The sequence below is a fragment of the Apus apus genome, chromosome 8, assembly GCF_020740795.1.
Source record: "Apus apus isolate bApuApu2 chromosome 8, bApuApu2.pri.cur, whole genome shotgun sequence".
Lineage (NCBI taxonomy): Eukaryota > Metazoa > Chordata > Aves > Apodiformes > Apodidae > Apus > Apus apus.
This window is the reverse complement of record NC_067289.1, coordinates 443,763-469,181: the sequence shown is the minus strand read 5'-3', so window position 1 is coordinate 469,181 and position 25,419 is coordinate 443,763. Positions and strand designations below refer to the sequence as shown.

Here is a 25,419-nt window from a genome sequence, read left to right as displayed (position 1 = left end):
CCTTCTGAGCACTTTCTGAATTCTGTGATTGGAAAGATAGCTATTTTATAGGCAGGAGTATAAAAAATACACTGCATGTTAAAAATCTCTGAAATATTTTATGGTAGTTTTCCTGAAGAACAGAACGTACCCATAACATGAAAGATAGTTTGGTTGAAAAGGGTTTTTCTTTATTTTTACATGCAAAGCTACTTTGAACTGAATTTCCATGGTTAAGTGTTTTCTACAACCTGACATGTTACATTCCGCACCTCTCTAAACAGTAATTCAATAAGCATGTTCCAGTAGCAGAAGATTTTCTCCTCTGGTCAGAAATACCCCTATACAAACTTGCCACCGTTTGTATTTCAGGGCTTTGTGCTCTGAGCTCGACTAGGAGGAGCAGGCAGCTTCATACTGCCCAGGCAGCAGAGCCAGCCCTGTGCTCCCACTGGTGGAGCTGAGCCTCTCGTAGGGCACCTGCAGCCTGAAGAAACATCCCATGCTGTGCCCTGGAGAGCCCACTCAGCACAAAGACACCTCCTCTCTGCCACTTCCAAGGGTGACACAAACCGAGGGAGATGGCAATAATTTATTTCAAGAATGAAGTCCTGATTTGGCAGAGATTTGTTGGAACTTGATTTCTTATTGCAGTACCAAGGAGCTTTAAAAAACAGACACAGACCAGAATTACAGACAAGCAGGAAATCCCGTCATTTCCTAAACTGAATATCAGAGATTAAAGAAACATTCTTATCCTGTTGGAGCACCAAAGAAACAGGTCAACACAAAAACATCAGTGTTTGTAGCAAAGCTGAGAGACCTAATCAGCTTAGTGTTCAATCCCCAGTCTCTCAGTTACATCATGTAACTGTGTACCAGGACTTGAAAATATAAACTCCCTATCAAGTACTTTTTCACTCTTGAAAATTTGATGCCTGAATTCCCAGACTTGAGCTACCCAACAGTCACGATGAAGAATGTCAGCATCAGTGAAAAAGCTCCTGCTGGGTTACAAAAAAAAACGGGAAAAACAGCATTCCAGCAAGTCTCCTGGTTCCCTACATAGCCAGTATGAAACCCTACACACTAACAACAAAGCACATCTGAGATTGTGTTTGTTGGGGTTTTTTTTTGCTTTATAAACATTTCAGAAGTTCCCAGTGACAGGGCCCTGGCTCTGGTATCTCAGCTCGAGGTTTATCTCTCTGCTGTCTTTTAATTAATGATTTTGCATCCATTTTTACTTACAAAATTCTATTCTTTTCCAGTCCAGATAAAATCTGCAGCTTCAGCATTGCCCTAAAGGTAATGACTTTGCATTAATTCCAAAGTTTGACTTCCATGGATACCAGAGTTTTTTAATCTTTGTCAACTACATGCCCGTGTGACCTCTTCCTTATGCAAAAAAAAGCATTTATTCAACTAGCTCAAGGTTAAAATCAACCAACGCTGGAAGGGGGAGGGAGGACAGTTCTAATGCAGAGCAGCTCTGTGATGCAGTTTATTACACTGCCACAAAACCACTTCTGCCAGCAGCAGGGGGGAGAGGAAAAGCAACACCAAACCCATCCTTTTAATGGTGGTGTCACAAGTGACGTGGAAGCCTGATTTCCTTTGTCAGTTAGAAGATATTTAGATTTGAATCTTTCCCACAAAGGCCAGTCCCCAGGGTGGAGTGCTTCTTGCATTCTGGTTGCTCACTGATTTGCTGCAATTCAGTAAAATACAGAATCTTGCTCTATTCTAACAATAATCTGGAGACACAAAGACAGGAAAGGCTATTGAAACATGACCAGCTCAACATCCTGAAGTTACCCTGTCTTGTACAAACCCCCAAAATACCAGTGCTCAAACAATGCTTCTCCCAATTGCTCACCATTTTGTGTCATATTTTTAACAAATTATCTTTGTCAAAGTATCCCATGTATAGAAATTAGTAGTTTATCATTTTAATTAGGTTTGAGCTTCTCTCGCTTTGAAGTATTTAGTCATCTCAGAAGTATTCCTTATAAAGTATCAAGATTGCTCTCAAATTGGGAAAGAAAAAAACAATCAACCAACCAACCAACAAAACATTAGAAGAAAAATCCCTTCTCCATAAGAAGTGGAAGTTATTGGGAAACCTGTTCTGTGCCACAGGTACAGGTGCTATAGAAAGATTTGAAACCATTTTACCTTCTTATATCACTAAAGTAATCTTAGTGAATCAGTGGATCTACTTTCCAAAACCAGTTGTTTCACATATATTTGGACGAGAAAATATCCTATTTTTCTACCATATTCTCATACAGATTCAGAAAATTGGGCCTGTGTTGCTACAGAAAGGACTCAAATACCAAGAAAGCTGGCTGAAATGCTACAGCTTCTATGCTGTTACCTCCTTTTTAAAACATTTGTCCACAGGGATGTAGCACTAGTGACAGGTTGAGGGAAAAAAAGCAGATCTAATTCTTGCGCTGCTAAGAGAACAGAAGAGAAACTCCAGCTGTTTCATCAGTAGAAATCAGTATCTTAAACATGGATGCAAGACAAAATGAATCAGAAAACTGGACGACCAGAACAGATGAACAGTCTCAAGCTCTACCAGGTCCAAGACACAAATGCAAGCACAAGGAGTGTTTCTGCCAGAAAAGCCCAGTCAAAAAAATCAGTTTTAATAACTGGTCTCAAAAGGTTTTTTGGCATTAGCGTAAAAGAGAGTTCTTCTCAGTCATAATGCTGAATGAAGAACTACTTTAATACAGAGCTGATCAAAAACCTTACAGATAGTAGAAAAAGAAATTAAGACAACATTTCAAGATACAAGAGCCCAGGGCATTGTCCAAACCTCAGCAGACAGGCACTGCAGCTATGCTGGGGAATCCTAGAAAGGCATTCCCTGTTCTGTTTGGTCCACCAGAAACCAGTGTATACAGAAGATACCACAATATTATTAGACTTAAACAGTCATTTCTTGTATGTATACACACACAGGTGCCTAGGACAGTGAAAAGTCAAAAACCTAGAGAGTTATCGCCAGTTTTGTATATTATAGATGCCAGTAGCTAGGATAAATATCAGGCTTCTCCCCTTGCCCATAGCATGGTTGAGAATTTGTGACTTTAAGTCCCTAATCTTGACACAGAAAAAAAAATAAAAAAATTGCCAGGACAACATCAGACTTTATTATTTATTTCACAGATAATGACTAATATAAAGAAGAAAGGAAGGGCATCAGTTCATGAATTTCTGCTGAAAACCAGCCCTCAACTACCCTTATTGTTATTCCAAAAATCTCTTCAGTACAATTGACTTTTATCTGGACAACTTTCCCAAATTGATTTAACTTCTTTAAGGTTATTATTAAACTTGTAATGAAATGTTATTGAAGAAAAATTTCCCATTTGTTCAATGTATGATTTGTTTTGCATTTGATACAACCAAGTCCATAGCTTAACATTTTCAGCATTTCTCCTTTTGCTTGCATTATGTTTTCACTTTCAGTTTTTTTCAGCTGGCTAAAGAAGAAATTAATGGTGTTTCTCTCAGCATATCTTCCTCAATCATGCAGCCCCCAGTGTCTCAATGGAATAAACACTTTTTGCTTTTATTAACTACAAAGGAATAACCAAAAACTAAGGAAAATATACAAATGCAACTTACAGTCACAATACGGAAAAAAGCCTTTATGGCTCCTCATTTCCCCTTGGCCTACCAGGAACAGCAGGTCGCTGTGAGTAGAAGCCAGGGGTTTAAAAACAAAATATCTACGCCTTCCCACATTTCAGCTGAGAATAGAATCCAATGTCCATACTGCTGCCCTGCAGGGGAAGCCACAACCAGGTAGACCTTTGAGACCAGCAGCAGCAATGAAAGTCTGTTGGTACTCACACAGATGAACATCCTATGCCACAGGTACTTGGTAGTCCCTCTCAATACAAGGTAATACTTCTTTCTAGTAAACCATGACTTAAAAAGACATGCATTTAGAAGTATTCCCTCAGCCCAGGGAAACATCAACAACATAGAGAAATGTACAAGCTTTAAACAGATTATACATCTTACGCAGGAAAATCGTCCTTTATTATCAAGCATGTACCACCTCATTCACAATGTCTATTTGGTAAACAACTTCTTACACATGCCTAATCTTTCTCTTCTTCACTTCTGTTACAGCAAAGGAGCTAAAATGTGATGTTTGTTTACCAGCACTGGTAAGACAGATCATTCCCAAATGTGTTCCTCAATTATCATCAACTAGCAGCAATGCTATTTTTGGATTACTCTCATTTAACTGAAGAAAAGATATAAACTACGAGGACCTATCAGGAGTGAGAAGCAAAAAAATATCAGTAGCTCTAAAACTGTTAATAAAATTCACAGGAGAAAACATTCCCAAACAGATTATAATCTTCAGCCCTGTCATCTGCTGAGTAAAACCAAAATATGTGGCTTTATGCTTACTTTGCTTCCAGAACCATGATGTGAAAAATGGATTCAACTTACCTATCTAGACATTCCCCTAAATCACTGCCAGCTGCAAAAATTATTTCTCCTGAGCCTACCTGGCCTAATTAAAAATTCTGCCAGCGTATATTCTATGCAAGCATGGTCTGCCTTGCTCTCACCACAGCAACACCTCTATAGTCTCTTCTCTTCAGCACAGCACTGTACCTGCCCCTGAGCATGTTCCCACCGTGTCCTGGATCCCTGGAGTCCTCGTTGTGCTTGGCTTCAGAGCGAGCTCCCTGGCATGGAAGGTAAATGAGAACTAACCTTGTTCTCCTGCAAAAGCATACCAGAGCAGTGTTGAGTACTGCAGGGAAGCACACTGTTCAGAAAAGGGCACCCTTTCTGCACAATGGATTAAGTACATCAACTTAAGAGAGTTTTAAGGTCTAATTTAAAAAATAAAAATAAAAAACAAAGATTGAAAAACCTCTGTTGTGTTTACAAAGTCAGAAAAAAATTATTAGAAATAATAATTGGAAATCATGGGGGGAAACCGATTGTGCCTTCGCCTTCTTTCTGGAAGGCTCTTACAGGTTACAATGAAACACAGTTAAAGAGCTGAAAACAAATGACATTTTGACAATGCAGGATGACTATGTCTGGGCATTCATCTCCTCATCCTTCCTACCTTCAGTTCACTCCCTGCTGTTTGTGTTCCACTGCAGCTTTTTCAATGCTTATTTCCTTTTCTCTCAAAAGTCCCTTCTATGTTTTTCAGTCTTCCTGACCAGCATCCTCTCCACTCAATGGCATCACCATCCCTTTCACAACCTTCCTACTCCCCGTCTCACTCAATCTTCATACATTCACACTTACAACTTTGTCTAGGAAAAAAAATAAACTTTCCCAACAGATACAGTTCAAACTGAGAAGCCAAATCTACTGCTCAATTTCATGTCAGCATCAAGTCACTCTCCTGCTAAGAAAAGACTGAAATTCAAAACTTCTGACTGCTAGAATAAAAAACTCTCCTGCATGCTCCCTGCTCTCCCCAGTGTCAGAGACTTCAGATCCTACACTCATGCTGCTGCAGCTCACAGTTCTCCCAAAATGCAAGAAACTAAAGTTTTGTTTTATTTCTGTTCATTTCTCTCTTGGCCAAAATTAACTTCAACAAAATTGAGAAGTAAAATTTTGAACTGAGGCATAGGAAAAGCAATGATCAGATCAAATCAAATAATGGAAGGCTGGGCAGATTTAAGCAGCTTTGGTTGATGTGTTCTAAATAATCTCATGAAGCAGCTATACTGGAAGCTTCAGTTTCTGATGGTCTGCAGTTATTTATAAAAACTAAAGTTAAAGGAGTGGTGAGCTCTAAAAACCAAGGAACTGCAGAATTTTATCAACATTTTGAAAAATCAGTGCCTTTCAGCATTTCTTTACTCCCACAGTGCCTAAATACTTCACCACTAACAACACTAGCACTAATGTTGGTTCTGAACAGCTAGTTTAGTGCTTCAAAACAGGAAAGGGTCTCCGTTGTTGCCTTCCTGTTATTGTTAAAACCAAACACTTCCTCATTAGGAAAGTCCTTTCTTTCATAATCTACTTGGAAATGAAAATAAATAGACTTCAACCCCCTCTGGCTGCATGCAGACAATTCAATCAAAAAGCCCCACCACCCAAAAATGAGCATCAAATGCTGAAAAACGCTTCAACAAAACCATTCATCTCAGAGACGTACCCACGGATCGCAGCCGCTGTGTCTGTCCTGCTGCCCAGGGGTGACACCGTGGTGCTGAGCCGGTCCTGCCGGCGCTGATAAAGCCTGGAGGACGCCAGCCCCCCAAGCCTCAGGCCAGCCATGGCACCCAGGGCCACAGTGATGGGAGAACTGGAGCCAGCACGGACATTCGGTGAGTCACCTTCCTTTGGGAGTTGCCTTCACGTTTACAAGAGCTGCAGCAGGATGCAGAGACCCCCGCTCAAGCATTGTTTCTTACAGCTCCTGCCATTCTGTGACAGTCTTAAAGATCAGACAACCTCTTTCCTGTATTATTATTACCTGCATCTGTAGCTCATTCTGGTTTAGACTTCCAAAATATAACTGTATAAATTTTGTGAGATTAAAGAAAAATAAATCCCTAGTCTTCACATAATTAGCTTAATTCAAGAAGACTTTCTGATCAAAGCAACAGATAAATATGAAGAGCAAAGCAGATTTACTAGATCTCTTGACCACAAACACTTCAGTTTGCTGCAGATCAGTATCAGACCCCGGCACCTCCAAGGTGCTGCCCTGCACGAGGTCTCATGGATACCACAAACAAGAAAACCACTCCCACCATTGGGATAAGGCATATTCCATGAAGACTTCTGCTCTCCAGACACACTCCAGCCTGCACAAGTGGCATGCAGGGGAGAGTCAGGGAGAAGCAGCACACTTGGCATTCCAGCCTCCAGAGCTCTCTGCTGGGGACTGAACAGGGCCTTCCTAGAGGAGATCGCCTTTCCTAGCACTCTCCACCCACCCCTGCATGCAGGAGGCTCACACAGCACAAATGACTCAAGCAAGTGCAGGGCAGCAGAAAGAGTAAAACTTTGAGAATACATAAGTCAGTTTTTAAGAGAACAAAGGGAAAGGAGTGGAGGATGGGAGCATCTGAGTATCATTTCATCAGCATGAAAAACATCTTCAAAGTCAGGACCAACAAATTATTTTTTAGTAGATCATTAAAAAAGTGAGGATTTTTGTAGCATGAGAGTGAAATATATTCCATGACTACAGCCTGGCAAGCTACGGAGGGGAAAAAAAAAAAAGAGATGTAGATGTGATGACTTAAGGACTAAATGAGTATTGATCAGCAGAGATCCCTCCTGACCTTTAAAGAAAAAGAGGAGGGTTTACTGGGACCTAGCAGAACAGGCACAAATAAAGAACATCATACTTTCAAACCCAGAAATCTGTAACCTCAAAATCTACAACTCACCCACTTTCATTGGGAGTTTCAGGCTCCTGACAGCAATAATTTCTTTCAGATTGCATGCCTGCTTTATCCATTTCTGCTTTGTTATGTAAATGGAACAGAAGAAAGATGTCTTCCATACTGTTTTTTTTTATGACTTCTTACATTTTAGAGCAATAAAATACTTTAAAAATGTAATATTAAATCACCTTTTTACTTTTAGCACAAAGTAAACTGTGAAACCACTGCAGCATTAATCTCCCTTAACCTTAAGCAATCAGGCTAAAAATCTCCTTCTCTCTCAAATATCTAAACTTGCCCTCCTGACTCACATAACACGATGTTATTGGTTTTCAAATAATCACTCTTCCACAAGAAAGTAGGACTCTCTTCCTCAAAAGGGAAGGTGAGGGGATTGAAGGAAGAGACCTCAAAACAATAACCATCCTGTCTTCCCATCCCTCCACTCACTCACTCACTCCTGTCTTGCTGCCTCACACATAAAGAGTGAAAACGCATGGGTTTGTTTTTCTTTCCCTCTTGACAGATCACTTTGAAGAGACAGAGTTGACGCTAAAATCTGCTGCTTACTTTCTGTGCCAAAGCAGAGAAGCAAGCAGCTAGACTTCTTTCAGGCAGTAACTAACAAGTAGTTCACCTCAGAGAAGCACCTCTGTGTCCCCAAAACAGACTACTAGGGTCCTGCCAACAAGTTAAAATTTATCTAGAGAGCTTTGGAGAACAGATTTAGAAGGGAAGATAATAAGATTAAAACCACATTTTTCAACGCAGAATAATAGAAATGGGAGCTCATACCTCAGAGAGATGAGACTTCTCTTCTTTTGATGCACATACTTTCTAGTGAGGACCAAGAACATTTCTTACTACCATCAACCTTTATACTCTCCATGTCTTTCAAACCCCTTTACTTGCAATTGCTTCACAAAATGGAGCACACGCACAGCAGCAGCTCTCTACTGAATTAAAAAGCATCTAGACAAACACTAACCTAGTAAAAAATAATATACTCTTATTTCTTACCTCAACTGGATTAGGAAGAATCAATAAGCAGATCTGTAAATGCAGCTGCTCTTCTTTTGTTAACTGCAGGAAGTACATAGGCGTATCCAGATCCAAATTAGACCAAGGATAGTGATAATAAAATTTTCTTACAAAAATAATTCTGTTCTGAAACATGCACTTAAGAAACATTTTTCCTTGTGCTTTGTATTACATAAATTTCTAAAGGCAATATAAAACAGCATGAGCATTTTAACCTTTATGTTTTCTAATCAACACTACAGCAGTAAAGTCTTCACAAAAATGATTTTTATTTCTAGTTTATCTTCTGCTTTGGGCAGTTGACAATGTTTTCTTTACTGGTCATTCATTTATCTTATTTCTTAGGAAATAACAAACAACAACAAAGAAAATAATGCACAACACAGGAGCAAAAAAACTTCAAGAAGACCCAACAATCAACTCTTCCACCAAACTCCAACAGTCCTTGAAAAGGCAAAAGATAAAAACGGGAAGATGGAACAAACACATCAAATACAAGTTATAGAAGCAGTCTTCTCTTATTTATTGATAAGGAAGCACCAAAGTATACTTGTAAAGGAAAAAAAAAAAAAAAATCACATTAATTTTATTTCTCAACATTGCAAAATATAAAAAGGCTGCTTAGAAACATCCTGGCTTTATATCTGAACACACTCTCCTACACAGAGTTCAAAATCATGTATCTTAATAAAACTAAAATGCACACAGCTCTTTAATTTCTTTCCATCCTATTATCTTTGGATCTTAGTTGGAACAGATATAAACAAAGAAAAGGTGATTTTTTTTTTAATTAATAGCATCCCTCTGAACTACAGCCTGTTCTTGAAATTAGGGACTGTAACAGGTGCTTTAGTCAAGACACAGAGAAATAAAATAGCTCAGCCAAGATGTGTCAGTCAGACTTACTATTAGAAATGCTTACCACTTTTCTCTAACAAATCAAAAACCTCACATTGTAACAAAGTAGCTCATTACATGTGGAACACTTTAATTTCCCTTGCTAAATAGTCACCTATTTTGAATAATTTTATACTATGAATATGCACATGAGAGTGCACATCTTTCTTTGCATTTCTGGAATTGTATTTTTCCCTAATGCTAAAAATAAATCAAATTACTGCAGCTATTTAAATTCAGAAGACACCCTCTGCAGCTAAATGGGACAGAACACTTAGAACAAATCTATTTTAATTACTAACAACACCTCAGTCATCTTAATACCTAGAACCAAGTCCTTCTGTGTTTCTACCTGACAAGAAAGCTGCACTGAAAAAGAATGTGTCAGCACTCCATGTCCTCCAGTCCTTCTTGCTGTAACACACTGTAACACAACAGAATCATTCCCTTCCCCGTGTCAACAGTTTCAAAACCAGAGGCACATTCGTGTCATGTTCCTGGCTCTGGAAGGTTCCCACAGATCAATATTGTGGAGATGGTCCAACTGTGAAACAGTTCCTCTCCTTCCAGAACCAGAAACCCCTGAACCTCAAAAGCCAGAGAACATTTGATTACATCATGTCGACAGATTTTAAGAACTGTCACGTGACACACAGGGAACATCTGGTCAGGGTGCAGCAGAGTGACCTGTTGGTAGATCCCAGAAGTACCCTCTCCATGCTGCTATCTTCCTAATGCCTGAGGAGTCTGTCCCAGGCCAAAACCAGCACAAACCATGGTGCTCATCACATGGCACTGGCCATGCAAGGTGCTTTCACAGACACTGAAAAGTACAGGTTTTGTTTTGCTGGAAAAATCAGCTGAATTACAGCTATCATGAACGTCTCTGATAGACCAGTTAATCATTCTGTCCCAGGAACTACAGCAGACAGAAACTGACATTTTCATAGCTGACAAACTTGCCAGAACAAGCATTTCTGAAAACATAAAATAGCACTTGTATTCACTTTTCAAAAGCTAAAGACAATGCAGTACATCTGAGGAAAAGGAGACAGAAATCCTGCACTACTTTGAAGAACTGCACACTCCGCAGTCTCCCAACTACCCTGGAACTCTCCACCAAGCCTCCTGCTTTCATGTCAGAGCTTCTCCCTAAATACAGTGTTGTAGCCTAACAGGCATGTTTCTGAAGAAAAACAGAGAGAAGACAACACGGGTTACTGTCCACAGGCATTTCCCACCATCCTCTGCAGCTGAGTGATTTCACCTGAGGTAAACCTATCATTCTAAACAGTACTACACCACAGTTGTACAAAAATAAAATCAGCTGGCTTCCAACAGCCACAGGTCTTCCCAGGTCCTCCCCATCTTGTCTCCATTTAGAAGCTGCATGGGTCACCCAGACCTGCGAACATTTAAGACTCTTGATTCTTCCTCTAGTTGTAAGCAAATGAATGCAAACTTCTAAATGCACACCTAATAAGACTGAAAAGACTAATCTGAAGACAGGAGGCAAAAAACCAGAAGTGTTTTGAATATGCACAATCACCCATCAACATCAATTTGCCATCACAGTGAGCAAAAATAACACTCATCCAAATTATAGATGAGGATATAACAATTATTCATTATGTTCTCATACCTAATGACCCACCAAATGTGATCTACGTAAAATAATAAGAAACTGCACAATCCAAACATCAAGACTTTACACAAAAGAAAAATGAATACTTATACACAAACTACTCAGGATCTATTTTAGTATTCCTAGTCATGAACAGGAATGCTTCAGTATTACAATAATGATAGTGATATTCAGGATGGCTCTTCTGAAAAAGGCACCCTATTAATTTTAATATTACTTTTTTGTGCCTTTCATCTTCAAGACATTTGACAAAGGCAGGCTTATTTTCACAAACTGCTTTATAACTTCTGGATTTCATTTTACAGATGGGAGAACAAAGTGATCGGAGACACTGAAGCATTTGCTCAAACCCTTGGAAGATGTCATTAAACGCTTTCCCCTCTGCTTTTCTCATTTACATCTGACAATTAGCTGGCTTTACAGAGTTCTCCAGTGTCAGACAGCGTGGGAGGAGAATAAAACTCCAGATTTCAACAGCTCTTGGAGCATGTAGCTCCAAGGGCAGTTCCAAGAAGTGGAGGCTGAAGGTGTGGGCAGAGAGGCAGTGAGAGGATGGGTGCGGGGGGCACAGCGGGACGGGCTGTGGGCGCCCGCCCCACGGCGCCCGGCTCCACAACCGCTCCGTCCCTCTCCTGCTCCGGCTTTTCTCACCGCCCCGCGCCGAGTCCCCGCGCAGGGCCAGGCGCGGCGCAGCTGCCCTTGCTCTGCTCTTCCACGAGGTCAGTCAGGTTTCCCACTCGCGGAAACGACGGTTTCCACGCGGGGCCGCCAGCGCGGCGGGAGCTGCCCTTCCCCGGCCGCTGCATGCCCCCTCCTCCTGCACCTCCCGCACCGCGCCCCACCGGGCACGCCGCGGCTCTTCCCCGGGCAAAGGGGCCGCTCCCGCCCCGTCCACGCCTGCCACCCGGGGCAGGGAGCGCCCGCGGGCCCGGGCTCCCCGGCCGCCAGCCCGGCCTTACCTGCCCGTCATGGCGGCGCTGTCCCGGCCGGGCCGTGCCAGAGCGGGGCTGCGAGGCGGGCCAGGCGGCTCGGCGCGGCGGCTCCGGCCCCTGCCAGCCCCGGCGGGCAGCACAAACCCCGCCCCGGCCCGGCCAGGGCTCCCTGGGCGTGGGCGGGAGCCGCAGCCCCTGGTGACTCAGGGCAGCCCCCCCGGCCCCGCGCATATTTTTCCTATAAAGGCAAAGAAATACTGAGTAACGAAGTGGCGGAGCGGGCCCGCCCAGGGCACGGCCGCGGGTCCCCAGCACTTCGGCGGGTGCCGTGAGGCGGGGCGGGCACCGGGGCGGGCACCGGGGCGGGCAGCGGGGCAGGCGGGCGGGCAGCGGGGCGGGCAGCGGGGCAGGCAGCTGGGCAGGCGGGCAGCGGGGCAGGCAGCGGGGCGGGCGGGCAGCGGGGCAGGCAGCTGGGCAGGCGGGCAGCGGGGCAGGCAGCGGGGCGGGCGGGCAGCGGGGCAGGCAGCTGGGCAGGCGGGCAGCGGGGCAGGCGGGCAGGCGGGCAGCGGGGCGGGCAGCGGGGCAGGCAGCTGGGCAGGCGGGCAGCTGGGCAGGCAGGCAGCTGGGCAGGCGGGCAGCTGGGCAGGCAGGCAGCTGGGCAGGCAGGCAGCTGGGCAGGCGGGCAGCCCGCACGGCCCCACCACGGTTCTATCTGGCACGCACTGCACGGGCGTCACATCTTGCCCTGCGAACAAAGCAGCCGCGCTTCCTGCCTGCCGCTTTTACAATCGTTGCACATCCCCAGGGCGAGGAGAAAACAACTTTGCGGCGTGTTTTGCCCGCGGGGCAGCAGAGGACACGTCTGGAAGGCTGTCTTCTAGAAGGCGGTTGCAGGGTGTCCTGGTTTGAGCCAGGATGAAGAGAATTTTCCTTTTACTGATTTTTTTTTTTTTTTCCTCTTCAGTAAGCTTTATTTTAACTAGTAGCAAAGTGTTCCAACTAAGACTGGTAACAGCTGGAATGTGTTTCTAACTGCTGGGTCTCCAAGGTCACATCTTGGCCAGCTCCATCCTTTGCTGCCAAAAGGAAGAGAGATCACGCTCCCTCCGGAGGACTCCTCCTGGTGTGATGCTTTTGATAAATGCAGTGCCTTACTGCTCATGACTGAAGTTCATCCCGACCACTTAAAAAGTTGTATCTTCTCTGACACAGTAATGCAATGTTAAAGTGATTCACCAAATGGGACCAGGGAGCTTCTCCCGAAAACCGACTTAAAACTTCATTTTTATCTTGCGAGGTAGCCTAGTACAAGGTGACTCACCAACCCTAAAGATACTGTTCAGTCCTGCAGTAAATGTTTAGAAACATACAGGTTAAAATAACATTTAGTGTTTTTTTAATTACTTCTTTAAACTACTATGAAGAGCCGAGTCAGATGGTTTCATTTTGGTTTAGCAGTTGACTGGAGAAAGGGCAATAGGTAATCTTGTTAACGAATGGCCAACGATTTAACAGACTTGGCTGAGCACACAGTAACAGACAAGTTCTTAGTTACTCTCTACATCTCTAGCTTCTTCTGTAACGGTGTCTGGGCACCACCGTGCAGCATGTCTGTTCTTGCAGCTCTCTTGTAGAGAGCAGAAGTGGTCGCTTGGACTGAGCATGTGAGGAGGACGCTCCAGGTGTTGCCACGGGTTTCCAGAGGAGCCCAGCAGCGCCCGGCCTTGTTACCTCCCAGCCACTGGGCAGCCAGCTCTGGGCAACCCCTTCTCGCCACCTGCACCCCGTGGAGATACCTGTGAATTCTACCAATCTCAAATATCATCTTTTCCCTACCGAACTACATTTTGAACGTGACACCACCTCCCATCTGAAACTAGGAACCGTTACCACTCGCAGCTGCCACGTCCTGCTAGTCGCTTCTGAGGGGCAGCTGCAGCGGGTTTTCTCTCCCTCCAGCAGACACAACCCCCCAGGCCGCCCCTGGCACCCCGCCCCACAGCCTTTCGCGTTATTTTAGCAGACAAATCTGCCTTTCCTCTGAAGCTACGGCAGGCAAAGGGGAGCAGGCCCAGGCCCGCAGGCCGGCCGGGCTGCCCGCGCGGGAAGCAGCGCAGGGCAGGGCACGCGCCCCGCGCAGGCGCGCCGCCTCACGTGGGTGGCCGGTAACCCGGATGCAGCCGCTCCGGAAGATGGCGGCGGGGCGGGCGGGCGGCGCGGGGTAGCGCCCAGCGGCCGCCGCTGCCCGCCATGGCGGACCTGGGCCGGCAGCTGCAGGACTACCTGGCGCAGTCAAAGGCCGCTGTCGCCGGCGGCTCCAGCGCGGCCCCCGCCCCGCCGCCCGCCGGCCGAGCGCAGGAGGAGGCGGGGAGCGGCGGCCTGAGGGCCTGGCTGGGCTCCCTGAGCCGCTTCCCGCTGAACCGCGGCCCATCCCCCGCGGCGGCGGCTGCACCCGGGACGGGGCCGGGCGCGGGCTGGCTGTGGGCGGCCGAGGCGGACCCCTGCCTGCCGGGTCTGTCGCGCTGGCAGCGGCTGGTGGGGAGCGGGCTGTGCCTGCTGCTGGCCGCCCTCTGCTTCGGGCTGGCCGCGCTGTACGCGCCGCTGCTGCTGCTCCGCGCCCGCAAGTTCGCGCTGCTCTGGTCCCTGGGCTCGCTCTGCGCCCTGGGCGCCGCCGCCCTGCTGCGGGGCCCCGCCCGCCTGCTGCGGGAGCCCGGGCGCGGCACCCTCCTGTACCTGGGCGCCCTGGCCGGGACGCTGTACGCGGCGCTGGGGCTGCGCAGCCCCGGCCTGGCCGGCCTGGGCGCAGCCGCGCAGCTGGGCGCCGTGGCCGCCGCGCTGCTGTCCGCCGTGCCCGGGGGCGCCGCCGGCCTGCGCCGCCTCGCCGGCCTCTTGGGGGCCGTGCTGCGTCGCCGCGACAAGGCCTTGCCGGTGTGAACGCTGCGCCAGCCCGGGCTCGCCGCCGCGGGGGCACTGGCGGGCAGGACTGAGGGCCTGGGGCTGGCGAGGCGCGGCCTCGAAGACGCCTCTGCGAGACGGGGATGCCGCTTCTCTGCACCGCCGTCGTCCTGCTGGCCTTTCCTCGCCGGTTCCCGAGCAAGAGGAGCAGCGGTTGCCTCCGGGAGCGGCAGCAGTGACTCTGGACTCATTCGGCCGCGTCCCTTACGGCGGTAGCGGTGCCCGCCGAGCCCGCCCCGAGCTCGGGATCTTACCCTATTCCAAGTCAGCTCGATATCCCGGGCCTGGAGTCGCTGGGCTCCGGGCGGAGCTGGCAGCACCCCACTTCCCTACCTGCAGTATAGGACCATGTGGCTGCTGCAGCCTACTTCAAAACGTGAGTGAGATTACAGAGCCGATTAAATGTAATTATTGACTTGCCCACTACGTGCAAACCCAGTCTCTGTCAGCTGAGGTGCGTAGGGCTGACTGGTGCTGGAACACAGGAACAATTTGCCAAAATCTGATGAAGTGTGGGGGTGAACGTTCAAAAATAGCTAGCCGCTGTTAACTCCTTGTGCCGATCCCAACACTCTGAACACATACTTTGAGTCGCTGTCTAGCCCAGTCATCAGCTACTCAAGTCAGGGGCGAGTATTGAATACTGTGTCCACTGAACTTATATGCTCTCTAAGAAACATCTTTAAAATAGCAGCCAGTAGGTGAAACAAACTTCCTGGGGCTGTGGGTCACGAAGACTAGCTGTAAGTGTAAGTCTTCTTTGATGACAGGACAAAAGGTGCCTTGCAGGTATTGCTGCCTCACAGCTGCTGTAAGGTAGCAAATACTTTGGTTCTAAAATGGTAGCTTCACCTCTTACAATTTTTGTTTTATATATATATATATCTTTTTCAACTTGGGCAGGAATTACTTGCCACAGCATGACCTTCAGAAATAGGTTTGCTAGTGATTAGTCAGAGCCTGTTGCAGCTGGCACAGCTCTTACTTCAGGGCAGGAACTAAGGAGCCTTAGGAAGGTGCTGAATTCAGGCTGACAGTTCCTGCTGGGAGCTAGGTACCTCAGTTTGGGCTGTATAACTGCACTGCTGCTGCTAACTGGTACTGCCAGGCCTCACCTGTATCTCACTGCTGAGGGTTTAGTGTATTCACTTCATACTTGCTCTGAATTAAATTGAAATTGTTAAATGGGGGTACTTAAATGTACATAGATGGATTTAATAAAATTTTGTGTACCAAATGTCAGTATAGACATTGCACTAATGGTCACTTTTTTCCTTTAAAATGTAGATCAGAGCTGTCTGAGTAGCATTAAATTAGTTCCCTCATTTTTACAACTTCAAAGCTGTAACATGTAAAATAATTTTATTCCTAACAGCAGTTTCAAGTTAAACAAATAGTAGATAAAGTGGAGCTGTAAACTAGCAGGTAGAGCATAAGGATTCTACATGCAGCATTGGTAAACAAACTTGGTGTGAAGAATACAGGATTATATTCCCACTAAGTAATTGGATCAATTTTCCAGCAGTAGTGCGTCACAGTCTCACAGACTGAGAAGCTGCTTCTCTCTCCTGCTACTCTGCCACCTTCTAAGATTTTATACAACAGCTAATTGTTCAGTTTTCTTACGACTTTCTGTGCATATTCCATGATTGTGGAATATTTTAAAACTTAGAGTTTTGAAAATGAAGAATATCACTTAACACCAAGGACCATCACGGTTTAAGGAGTTAACCAACCATCAGAGGAAAAACAAGCATGCTCCCTGTAGTCTAGATAGAGAAAACTGGGCTTCCTGTTACAAGGTGCACTCTAACTTGTTTTGGTAGAAGATTTGTGGCTTAATTAGGGACTGAAGCTCATCCTCTAAATGACATGTTCAAAACTACTAGACAAAAGTCACTTTCAGCCCTTTGAAAATATATAAGGCTTGTTGGAGAAAAAAAAAAAAAAAAAGGCAGCTTTCCCCTTTGTTAATGATTAAATCATTGGCATTTATCATTAAAACATCAGGATAGATGCTAACTCCCAGACGTATACCAAAAGTGACCAAAGCCCTTCTTGAGACAGAGGAAAAAGCAGATATTTTTTTCCCCCTGAAAGAAGAAACTGAGTCATATCAGATGCATCTCACCTGTTTCCCAGTTAATTCCTTTACAACCAGTCTGTCTCTCCAGAGCCTCATGACAAGAATTTTATAGGCTAATAATCAGAGTTAGTTACTATCATTTTCAAATGCCATTTTCAGACTACAAATTAAGGAAAAAAAGCATACTTGTGAGTGGCTGAACCAAGAGAACAGCAGCAGAGCATTGTGCTTTGTTCAGTTGAACTAGGATAGGTCATCAGGACTTAAACCAGTAAAGTTGGCTATATGAGAAGGCAGATGAAAAGCTGCCCTGCATGGCTGGGTTGTTGCAGTAGCCTTGTCAGCTCTACAACTATGTTGCCATCTTATCCTGACTAACATGAAATTCAAGGCCAGGCCGGGAGAGAGGAGCCCAGTAGTGATATTTTTTCAGTTTACATGATGTTCTAGACCCTCAATGTAGACCTTCCTGAGAGATGGCTTTAGAAAATGTACTTACATGATAAAATTTTCATTGATGCTGCAGGTGTTAAAGGAGCCTTTTGATAACCTGGTGGCTGGAGATGATTAATGTAAATATATGGGGAAAACAGCAACTCATGGTTGGTAAGCAACTTTATTATGAAATGTGGGAAAGAGGAATGGCCCCTCCTCGTTTCACTCCCCTAGTAAAAGTAGGAAACAATATTCTAAATAAAAAGATCCTTAAAAAAATGTTAGGATGAAAGTATCGAGGTTTGCATCTCAGCATTTGAAATGCACCAGACTTTACTGAACACCCGGATCATTAAGCAATGTGTCCTATGACCATTGTAAAACATAGTAAACAAGCTGCTAAACTTTATTCCTCAATTTCTATAAAGAGCTAATGTTTTGAACAAAAATATTGGTCTTTCCCCGGCAAGGCGCAGAACGACAATTTTTGTGCCCGTGTCTGTTTTGTGAGCAGCCCAGCTTAGAGCTCACACTGTGTCTACTGTAACAGCTTTTTCTAAATGATGTTCCACTTTTTTCTCTTCCAGGATTGGTAGACTAGCAAGCAGCGGTGGTTTCCAGCGTGTTGGAATTTTACCCCACTTGTAATCTTGTAGACAGCTGTGGCTAAAGCTGAAAATGAAAATTCTGCATGTGTGATAAACCAAAAAACTAGGAACAAGCCATTAGTATTTTAAATGGCTGAGATTTCAGGAGGTAGTTCTGTTGCTCCATCTGATACACAAGTCTACTTAAAAGACAACCCCCTCTTTATAGTCATAGGTGAGTAAAGAATCACACGCTGTGTTGATTTCTTATTTTTTGCACAAATTACATTCTGTATTCATACAAAACCAAAGTAACTCTTCTGACAAACTGTACATATAGAAACAAGTTTCTGTCTGGAGGTGAACTGAAAATCTGTGGAGGTGCTCTGTCTCACAACACTTAAAAAAAATTCCAGCTCTTCACAAAACAAAGTAGGTAAAAGGTGAGGAAAATGGGTGGAGGGCACGAAACAGAAAGCTAGCTACAATACTGCAGCTAGTAGCAGTTGGATTATTTAGGGAAGGACCCTTGTTAGGAACTAATGCACATTCAGTTATCCCAGTTAAGAATCCAGGTTTGTGGTGTTGCAGGGTTACTTTATGAGTCCAGAGGAGCGGTCTGTTTAAACATTGTCCAGCAAGGACCGGGTGTGACCCAGTCAAAGCCTCTTCTATCGGCCTCGTCCACCACCCCTAGATGCTCCTCTTCTTGACTGACCTGAGTTCATGTTATTTCCTCTTCCCCAACTACTTCCACTCCTCCCTCCTCGGGAGGGGTTGTTGCCTCCTGCAGGGCCTCCACCAAAAGCTTCATCTCTGTGGAATCCATCGTGATGGTCTCCATCTAAAGAACTAGACCTCCCAGACTTTGGTGCCCTCTGTGAAGGTCCTGAATTTCCTCGTCCTAAAAATGAAGCACAGAGGGTTACTGATGTTGAAGTCTAGGCTGTGCCTCTCCTCAGACATACCACATCTGTAGCAAGTTCTCCTGTGGTATCATCATTCACAGACCAAATGTGGTTGAGACCTGTAATGTTACACCTCCTCCTTCTATATGATTTTTCTTACATAGATTCAATGTCTCCATTACAGTGCAGAAGATGGACAGCAGTCAAGCAGTTCTTGGGGACTAAAGGAGATTATCTCTGATACAGTCATCTATCACTTAGTAAGTTAGAACAGTGATAGTCGTGGTGTCCTGATTCTTATGCTTTAACACCATCTCTGTATTTTTATAGCAATTTCTTTTGTTCCTAAGCAAAGGCTGATGGATCATTTGAGGTGGGTGGTGAAGCCTATAAGTGACATTACTGTTTTGTTCTATTTTTTGCTAGAAATAATGGAAAAAGTACTTATTTTATGACCAACCAGCAACTACATGACCTCTTAATTTCCAGAAACAGAATTTTCTACTTGGCCCAGCTCTTTTTTGTACTGATACGTAAATTAATACCAAAAAACCCATTAGCTCAAAATAACAAGGAGTATTTTGAAGAAAAAATTGATGGTTAACAGTGCTTTATGAACATGTGCTACAGCTAAATCAGGATATCCACTTCAGCAAGAGTGATTTTTTTTGTTGACTCTGCTAGGTTCTGTGTAAAATAGAGTCCAAATTGTTCAACAGAGCTTATAATTCATGAAGTTTTAATCTTCAGGTGACTTTACAAATACAAGTGACGGTGACACAGCCCATACATGAAAAAGTATTGGTGGTGTTGCATTTATCAGGCTGTCTTCCACTGTTCTAAACTTTCTTTGATGACTAGTGAGTCATCCAGGCACAAAAATGTAGGAGTTAGCAATTGTTTTCACTTCAATAAGGAATTTGGTAAGAGTTATCACAAATTATTATCATATTATCTCTATTAATCTTAAAGGAATCTTTAAGATTTGGTAGGATGCTGGCTCAATGAGAAGCACAACATACAGTTTTGAAAGGGAAAATATTGATAAGAGAAGTTTACCAGCAGAGTTTTATTTAAAACATTTGTGAAGGAATGATAAAACCTGCTGTTAATACAACACTGGAAATACAGTCCACGTGGAGGAGGACTGGCATACAGTTAAAACTAAATGAGCTTCAGGACAACAATCAGAGAAGGAGAAGGAAATTCAGTGTCATCAAAGCTGTGCAGTAGAGGTCTAACAACAAGAAGCTGAACTCTAGGCTGACAGCTCAACATTTTGAAGCAAGTGAGAAGAACCTCAGTCACTGATCACTGCCTAACAGTGGAGAGTCAACGTGAGGACATGAAAAGCAGCATTAAAAAAGCTGACATTGGCAACCCTGAGATATATAAAAAGAAAACCCATGGAGAACTGGTGCAAGGCTAACAGGGTGACTGTGGGACAGCATGAACAGTAACAGGCTCTGAACCTGCCACTAAAGCCACAAGAACCTGTTTTGTCAGTTGCAGTAGCTGGTTGCATGAAATGCCTTGTGATCGTTCAGTAGTTGAAGTGGGAAATGGGACACCAGGAGCTATGGGGAAAGAATGGAGAAAACAGAACAAAACCAAGTGAACTGCAGCAATCCATGCTTAGAACACATCTTAAACAGTGTGTGCAATTCCTAGTTACCTTGTTTAATTTACAAAAGTATAAATTAAACTGAAAATAGTATATAGTAATAAGGACAGTAAAAGATACAGAATTTCCACGAAAATAACTAAACAGGTCAGCACTCTGAAGAGAGAGTGAGAAGAGAACTCAGGAGAGAGCCAGTGCAGACTGGAAATGGTAGTCTGATGCAATCAGGTGGCATACAGAAATAATAGGGATCAATTTTCAACAGTTCCAATTAAAACCCAAGACATCATCGAATGGAATTAGTGAACAATAGGCTTAAAACAAGAGACAAACATTTCCCTTCCTATTTTTTTTAAAAGCATAGTCTACTGCAGTTAAGTTTTAGAGCTCTGTCTGTAGATGTCAAAAGTTTATATGATTCTTAAAGCAATTAGAGAAGCAACGTCAGTAAGTCACCAAACTACAGATCTTGATTGCTTTAAGAGAGCATTTCAAGGACAGACCACTACAGACTGAGTGTTCTTAACACTCTTCCCTCAGTACCTGCTACTGGCTATTGCTGAAGGCAAGCTACTGAGCTTCATGGACTTCTGGTCTGATCGTGGATGGCCACACTTGCACTCTTACAGTTAGAGAACTCATAAGAAAAGATTTCAAAAAGTCAGGATTCATGAAGTCCCACAGAATGAAGGCTGAGACTTGGCCTCCACTGCTGGGAGCACGTGTTCGTGGCTGCTGCCTGGAGCTGAGTGTAACTTTGGATCTTGTATCAGCGCTAAGGTTAATATTAGTTCATTATTGTTATTGTTATTATAATATTAAATCGGTTTTCATTTCAACCCACAGGTCTCCATTCCTTTTCCTGATTCCCCCTTCCGAGTGGGGCTGGGTGATGGAACAGCTTCTTGAATCATAGAGTAGAATCACAGAATATGCTGAGTTGGAAGGGACCCATCAGGATCATCAAGTCCAACTCCTGTCCCTGTGTGGGGCACCCCAAGAATCACACCACATGCCTGAGAGCATCATCCAAACCCTTCTTGAACTCAGGCAGGCTTGGTGCTGGGACCACTTCCCTGGGGATCTTGTTCCAGTGCTCAATCACCCTCTGGGTGAAAAACCTCTTCCTGATATCTAACTCAAACCTCCCCTGATTCAGCTTCCTGCCATTTCCACTGAATCCTGCCATTGGTCACAGGAGTGAAGAGCTCAGGACCTGCTCCATCTCTTCCCCTTCTGAGGAAGCCAACAGCTGCCTAAACTGTGACCAATATTAACAAATAACTATTCTGAAAACTGGAGAAAAAAAGCTCTTATTTAGTTTTCCAACTGGAGTAATGGAGAGCCAAGAACTAACTGCTCTTGAACAGGACAATAAAGAACTATATGATGCTGGAGAGAAGATTTGGATTTGATGTCCCAGAAAATCCCTCTGTTATGTTCCTATAAGATTGGTCTTGAGTTGCACAGATGGTAAGATCAAATATTGATCAGTTCAGTTGATGAGGATTTCTGGATAAGCCTGCTGTTGGAAAACATGCTGCTGTTACCAAAAGTTTTCAATACAAGGGGCTTTTTACCTTTGCCCCTCTCCTCTGGAGGTCCACCTGGAGCATCCATTTCTCTGTGGTCAGAGTTCCCTGGTCCATCATGCCAGGGACGTTTACGTGGTGGCAATGAGGCCATGTCCATGCCCTGGAGCGAAGAAGAACGTTCTCTGTTAGCTGGAGAATGCCTGTCATGAGGAGGGTGATCTGGACGAGGACCTGAGCATGAAGAGAGAAAACAGGATAATGAGTAATGTTCATCTGATCATGTTCCTCATTTTTGGAGGCAGTCACATAAATTTACATACTTTCCACACTATTTGGCACACAATTTTAAGTTATAATTACATAAAGCTTCCCCACCCCATCCCAACAGGTAAACAAGCAAACATCAGATTAATAAGTTGTAAGAAAGCTAGAAGTAAGACAGGTTTACAAGATGATGAGAAAGAAAGAAGTGACAGATCTAAAGTGTTCTTTTCAGTATTAAATATTCATATCTTTTGGAGACAATTACATCTTAATTTATTGCTGTGTCATTTGCACCCATTTTTTCCATGACATCTAAAAGTCATTTGCAAACAACATAGAAGTTGCTACGCAAGAAAATTATTTCTCCTACCATTAACAGACGTCTCAAAAAACCCCACGAGATATGCTTCAGTCACTTAGAGGTGACAAAAATGGGCAGTTCTGGGCTGTACAAGAATTCCACTTAAAATCAAGACTTTGAGGCCACAATGAGACAGTTCAGTGAGACAGTTGCATTTAGAGCCAGTTAGAATCATAGAATCATCATCAAGGTTGGAAAAGACCTTCAAGATCATTAAGTCCAACAGTTACATTCCATATAGTTAAGTTTTTTCCTAAATTTAGAAGATCAAAGAACTGTGTTTTGCTTTCCTTGTGGTAAAAGTCCGCTAACATACGAGGTACAGGAAGAAGCGGTGACTTGTTTAAAAATTTTTGGGTAAGTGGTTACATTGTAGAAGTCTAGTCCATTACCTAAAACAAACCTCACCAGTTTTTTTACCTGCTTCTCTGTTTCCATCCCAGGATTCTGGTTTCCGCCCTCCTTCAAAGCGTGGAAATTCATCTGGAGTAGGAAGTAAACCCTTCCGGCCTCCTGAGCAGTAAGAGATGCAGGGGACAGGAGTGAGAAGAGACATTTTATTAACAGAAATACTCTAATATGCCCAAGAAATCTCTTTGCTTCCTTATCCTGCATTTCACTGTGGAAGAATCTTCCCCTCACCTCTCAGAGCACCACGGCCTCGCCCCCGAACACCATGGTCCCTTCCTCTTGAGTTTTCATCCAGAGAGTCAAAAGTGTCATCTGGCCCAAAATCTTCAGGGCCAGAAAAGCCATCTCTCCCTCGGGCTCCCCGGCCCTCATGTCTCGAGGGTCCTCCTCTTCTGAAGCTACAAGAGAGAACATGGCACAAATGTGGTTTTTTAGGCAGAATTTAGACTGGGAAACTTGAGTCAGCATCAGTTTAATAATAAACTTATTTCCGAACCATTTTACTTAACACTATAGCACATACAGTTGCTAGAATAGGATTTGTAGCTGGAAAGGTGCTCATTTTCTGCCTTTGAGCACTGTGTATTCATTTTTATAGTTTTCCCTCATTACTTCCTTCTGTTGATCATATTGGTTTTTCACACAAGAAAAATATTATCAAAGGGGAAAAAACAATCAGTGAGTTATTATAGATACAAGGTAAAGCAAAGTTGAAGTGAATTTCCCTTAGCTGTTGTGATCTTAATTCCCCCCCTTCCATTTTACTGATAAACTGAAAAAAACTACAAGCAATGATAGTCATGGCTGAACCAAAACACTCTCACATGTAATTCCTATTGATTTGGGATCCTTCTCCTAGAACATTCTCTCTTTTTGATCCATTCTTCTAAAGATACAATTTTAATAACTGACTCTAGGCTGCCCTTGGCTCTGTAGGGATGTTGACTGCTGAGCAGCATTCTGCAACCAGAGGAGCAGTTTATCCAAATGTAATAATGAAGAATTTTGTTTTGCAAAATGTAGTTACGACAGTAAGGTTGACAGTTTCCTTCTAGCATGTACCAAGGCATCATCACTAATTTGGTCTGATTGGGTTCTGCATCTCCTCTGAAATGAGTATAGCTCCTCCAGTGTCACACCAGGGGTTTTAGCAGAGATCTTCAGAGAGAAGAACAGCTCTTAATGAACTGCTGGTGCCATTCCAGGTAAGCCTCCAGATGGCTGCATGGATGCCAGTCACTATGTGTTTCCAGAACCAGCCTAAGCCCCTGGGTGCTGGTACCAGCGCACACGCCTTGTGTGCACGGCTGCAGCTCTGCGGGTGCGCAGGGCAGCGCCTGGGATTGCCTGCCAGCTCAGTTTCCCTGCAAGCACGGGCAGATGTTTAGGTGGTGCAGGCACATGGGTTCAGGCATCCTCAGGTGCCAGCCCAGGCTGCTCCTGCCCAGCCCTCAGTGGCAGCACCACTGGTGCAAAGTCACTTGGTGCCCCCCGCCTCCCCTCTCTCCCATGCCCAGGAGCTGCAGGGCCCCTTCCCCGGTTCAGTAACGACACAGGGCATCCTATTACAAGCAGAACTTTAGATACTTTTATTTAGAATTTTAACAACATTAACCTTTTAATTACAAATTTAAATATTTTAACAGTAGTCATAACACAATACAATATTTTTAGACTTTTACATTTTATTATTATTATTTTTCATTAAAAACAATAGGTCTGTCTCCACCTCCCAGAAAACAAACACAATACAGAGAGGAGGCTGCTGTGCCTGTAGAGGCACAACAGGATGGAGGGAGTGCTGTGTATGGACAATGAACCATTTTACATTATCCTGGATGATTTGGGAAAACAAACTCAACAGTTTCAGGTACAAATGGTTCAAATAACCACATAGCAATATTGTTTAGCATTGAAACAGCACAGTCCTCTAGGTGTTCCTTAGAGGGCCTCCCATTTTAATACTGACATGGTGTGATTCTGCTTAGCTTGTAAATTGCCATGGTTTGCAACACAAGGTCCTACAGCTGGCAGGAATAGGGCCTTTCCTTTTGTTTCCAGGCCACATGGACACAGCCGGGTTCTGAATCTACCATACCTATGCCTGACATTGCCACAGCTCCTATCTCTGGCGTGTGTATCCTTTGTCACTTTCTCATATCAGTCACATGTACAACCCTGCCTTGCATAGGGCTCAGTTTGACTGCTCTCAGATCATCTTCCTTGAGGCCTAGGACCTTAGTGCACAGAACTACACACTGTGCAGATGAGCAGGCAGGAAGAGGCAGGTCTCTGCAGCAGAAGCATCATATTGATATGCACAGGTAAAGCAAGAACA

The 25,419-nt window shown here is 44.4% G+C and overlaps 3 protein-coding genes and 1 long non-coding RNA gene across 8 annotated transcripts in view; 2 read left to right on the top strand and 2 right to left on the bottom strand.

Annotated features, from left to right (window-relative positions):
• The window catches only part of LIMS2 (LIM zinc finger domain containing 2), a 32,817-nt gene extending 20,655 nt beyond the window's left edge, over positions 1–12,162 (bottom strand). For 2 of the 3 annotated variants that reach the window (XM_051625890.1, XM_051625891.1), the window contains exon 1: positions 6,158–6,325. In XM_051625890.1, coding sequence (XP_051481850.1) covers positions 6,158–6,279 — 122 coding nt within the window. In that variant the 5' untranslated portion in view covers positions 6,280–6,325. Of the gene's footprint in view, positions 1–6,157; positions 6,326–11,942 lie in introns of those variants that run through there. The other variant, XM_051625892.1, reaches the window with a different exon arrangement.
• LOC127387502 (uncharacterized) lies at positions 6,241–9,148 on the top strand. The gene is made up of 2 exons (XR_007890152.1): positions 6,241–6,329; positions 8,787–9,148. It is a non-coding gene; the product is annotated as an uncharacterized LOC127387502 (long non-coding RNA).
• A 1,938-nt stretch (positions 12,163–14,100) lies between the features above and the next one.
• SFT2D3 (SFT2 domain containing 3) lies at positions 14,101–22,097 on the top strand. 3 transcript variants are annotated; one of them, XM_051626990.1, is made up of 3 exons: positions 14,101–15,246; positions 17,483–17,562; positions 17,979–18,058. In XM_051626990.1, the coding sequence occupies exon 1, from the start codon at positions 14,166–14,168 to the stop codon at positions 14,847–14,849; it is 684 nt and encodes a 227-aa protein (XP_051482950.1). In that variant the 5' UTR covers positions 14,101–14,165; the 3' UTR covers positions 14,850–15,246; positions 17,483–17,562; positions 17,979–18,058. The 3 variants fall into 3 exon arrangements, with proteins under 3 accessions (XP_051482950.1, XP_051482952.1, XP_051482951.1); XM_051626992.1 differs by lacking the exons at positions 17,483–17,562; positions 17,979–18,058 and adding an exon at positions 21,357–22,097; XM_051626991.1 differs by lacking the exon at positions 17,483–17,562 and having other exon boundaries at positions 17,979–18,056.
• WDR33 (WD repeat domain 33) overlaps positions 17,554–25,419 on the bottom strand; it is a 68,075-nt gene continuing 60,209 nt past the window's right edge. Inside the window, exons 20-23 of the mRNA XM_051626989.1 lie at positions 23,313–23,479; positions 23,091–23,183; positions 22,091–22,276; positions 17,554–18,882 (exon numbers count right to left, since the gene is read on the bottom strand). Of these exons, the coding sequence (XP_051482949.1) occupies positions 18,650–18,882; positions 22,091–22,276; positions 23,091–23,183; positions 23,313–23,479 (679 nt within the window). The 3' untranslated portion in view covers positions 17,554–18,649. The remainder of the gene's footprint in view (positions 18,883–22,090; positions 22,277–23,090; positions 23,184–23,312; positions 23,480–25,419) is intronic.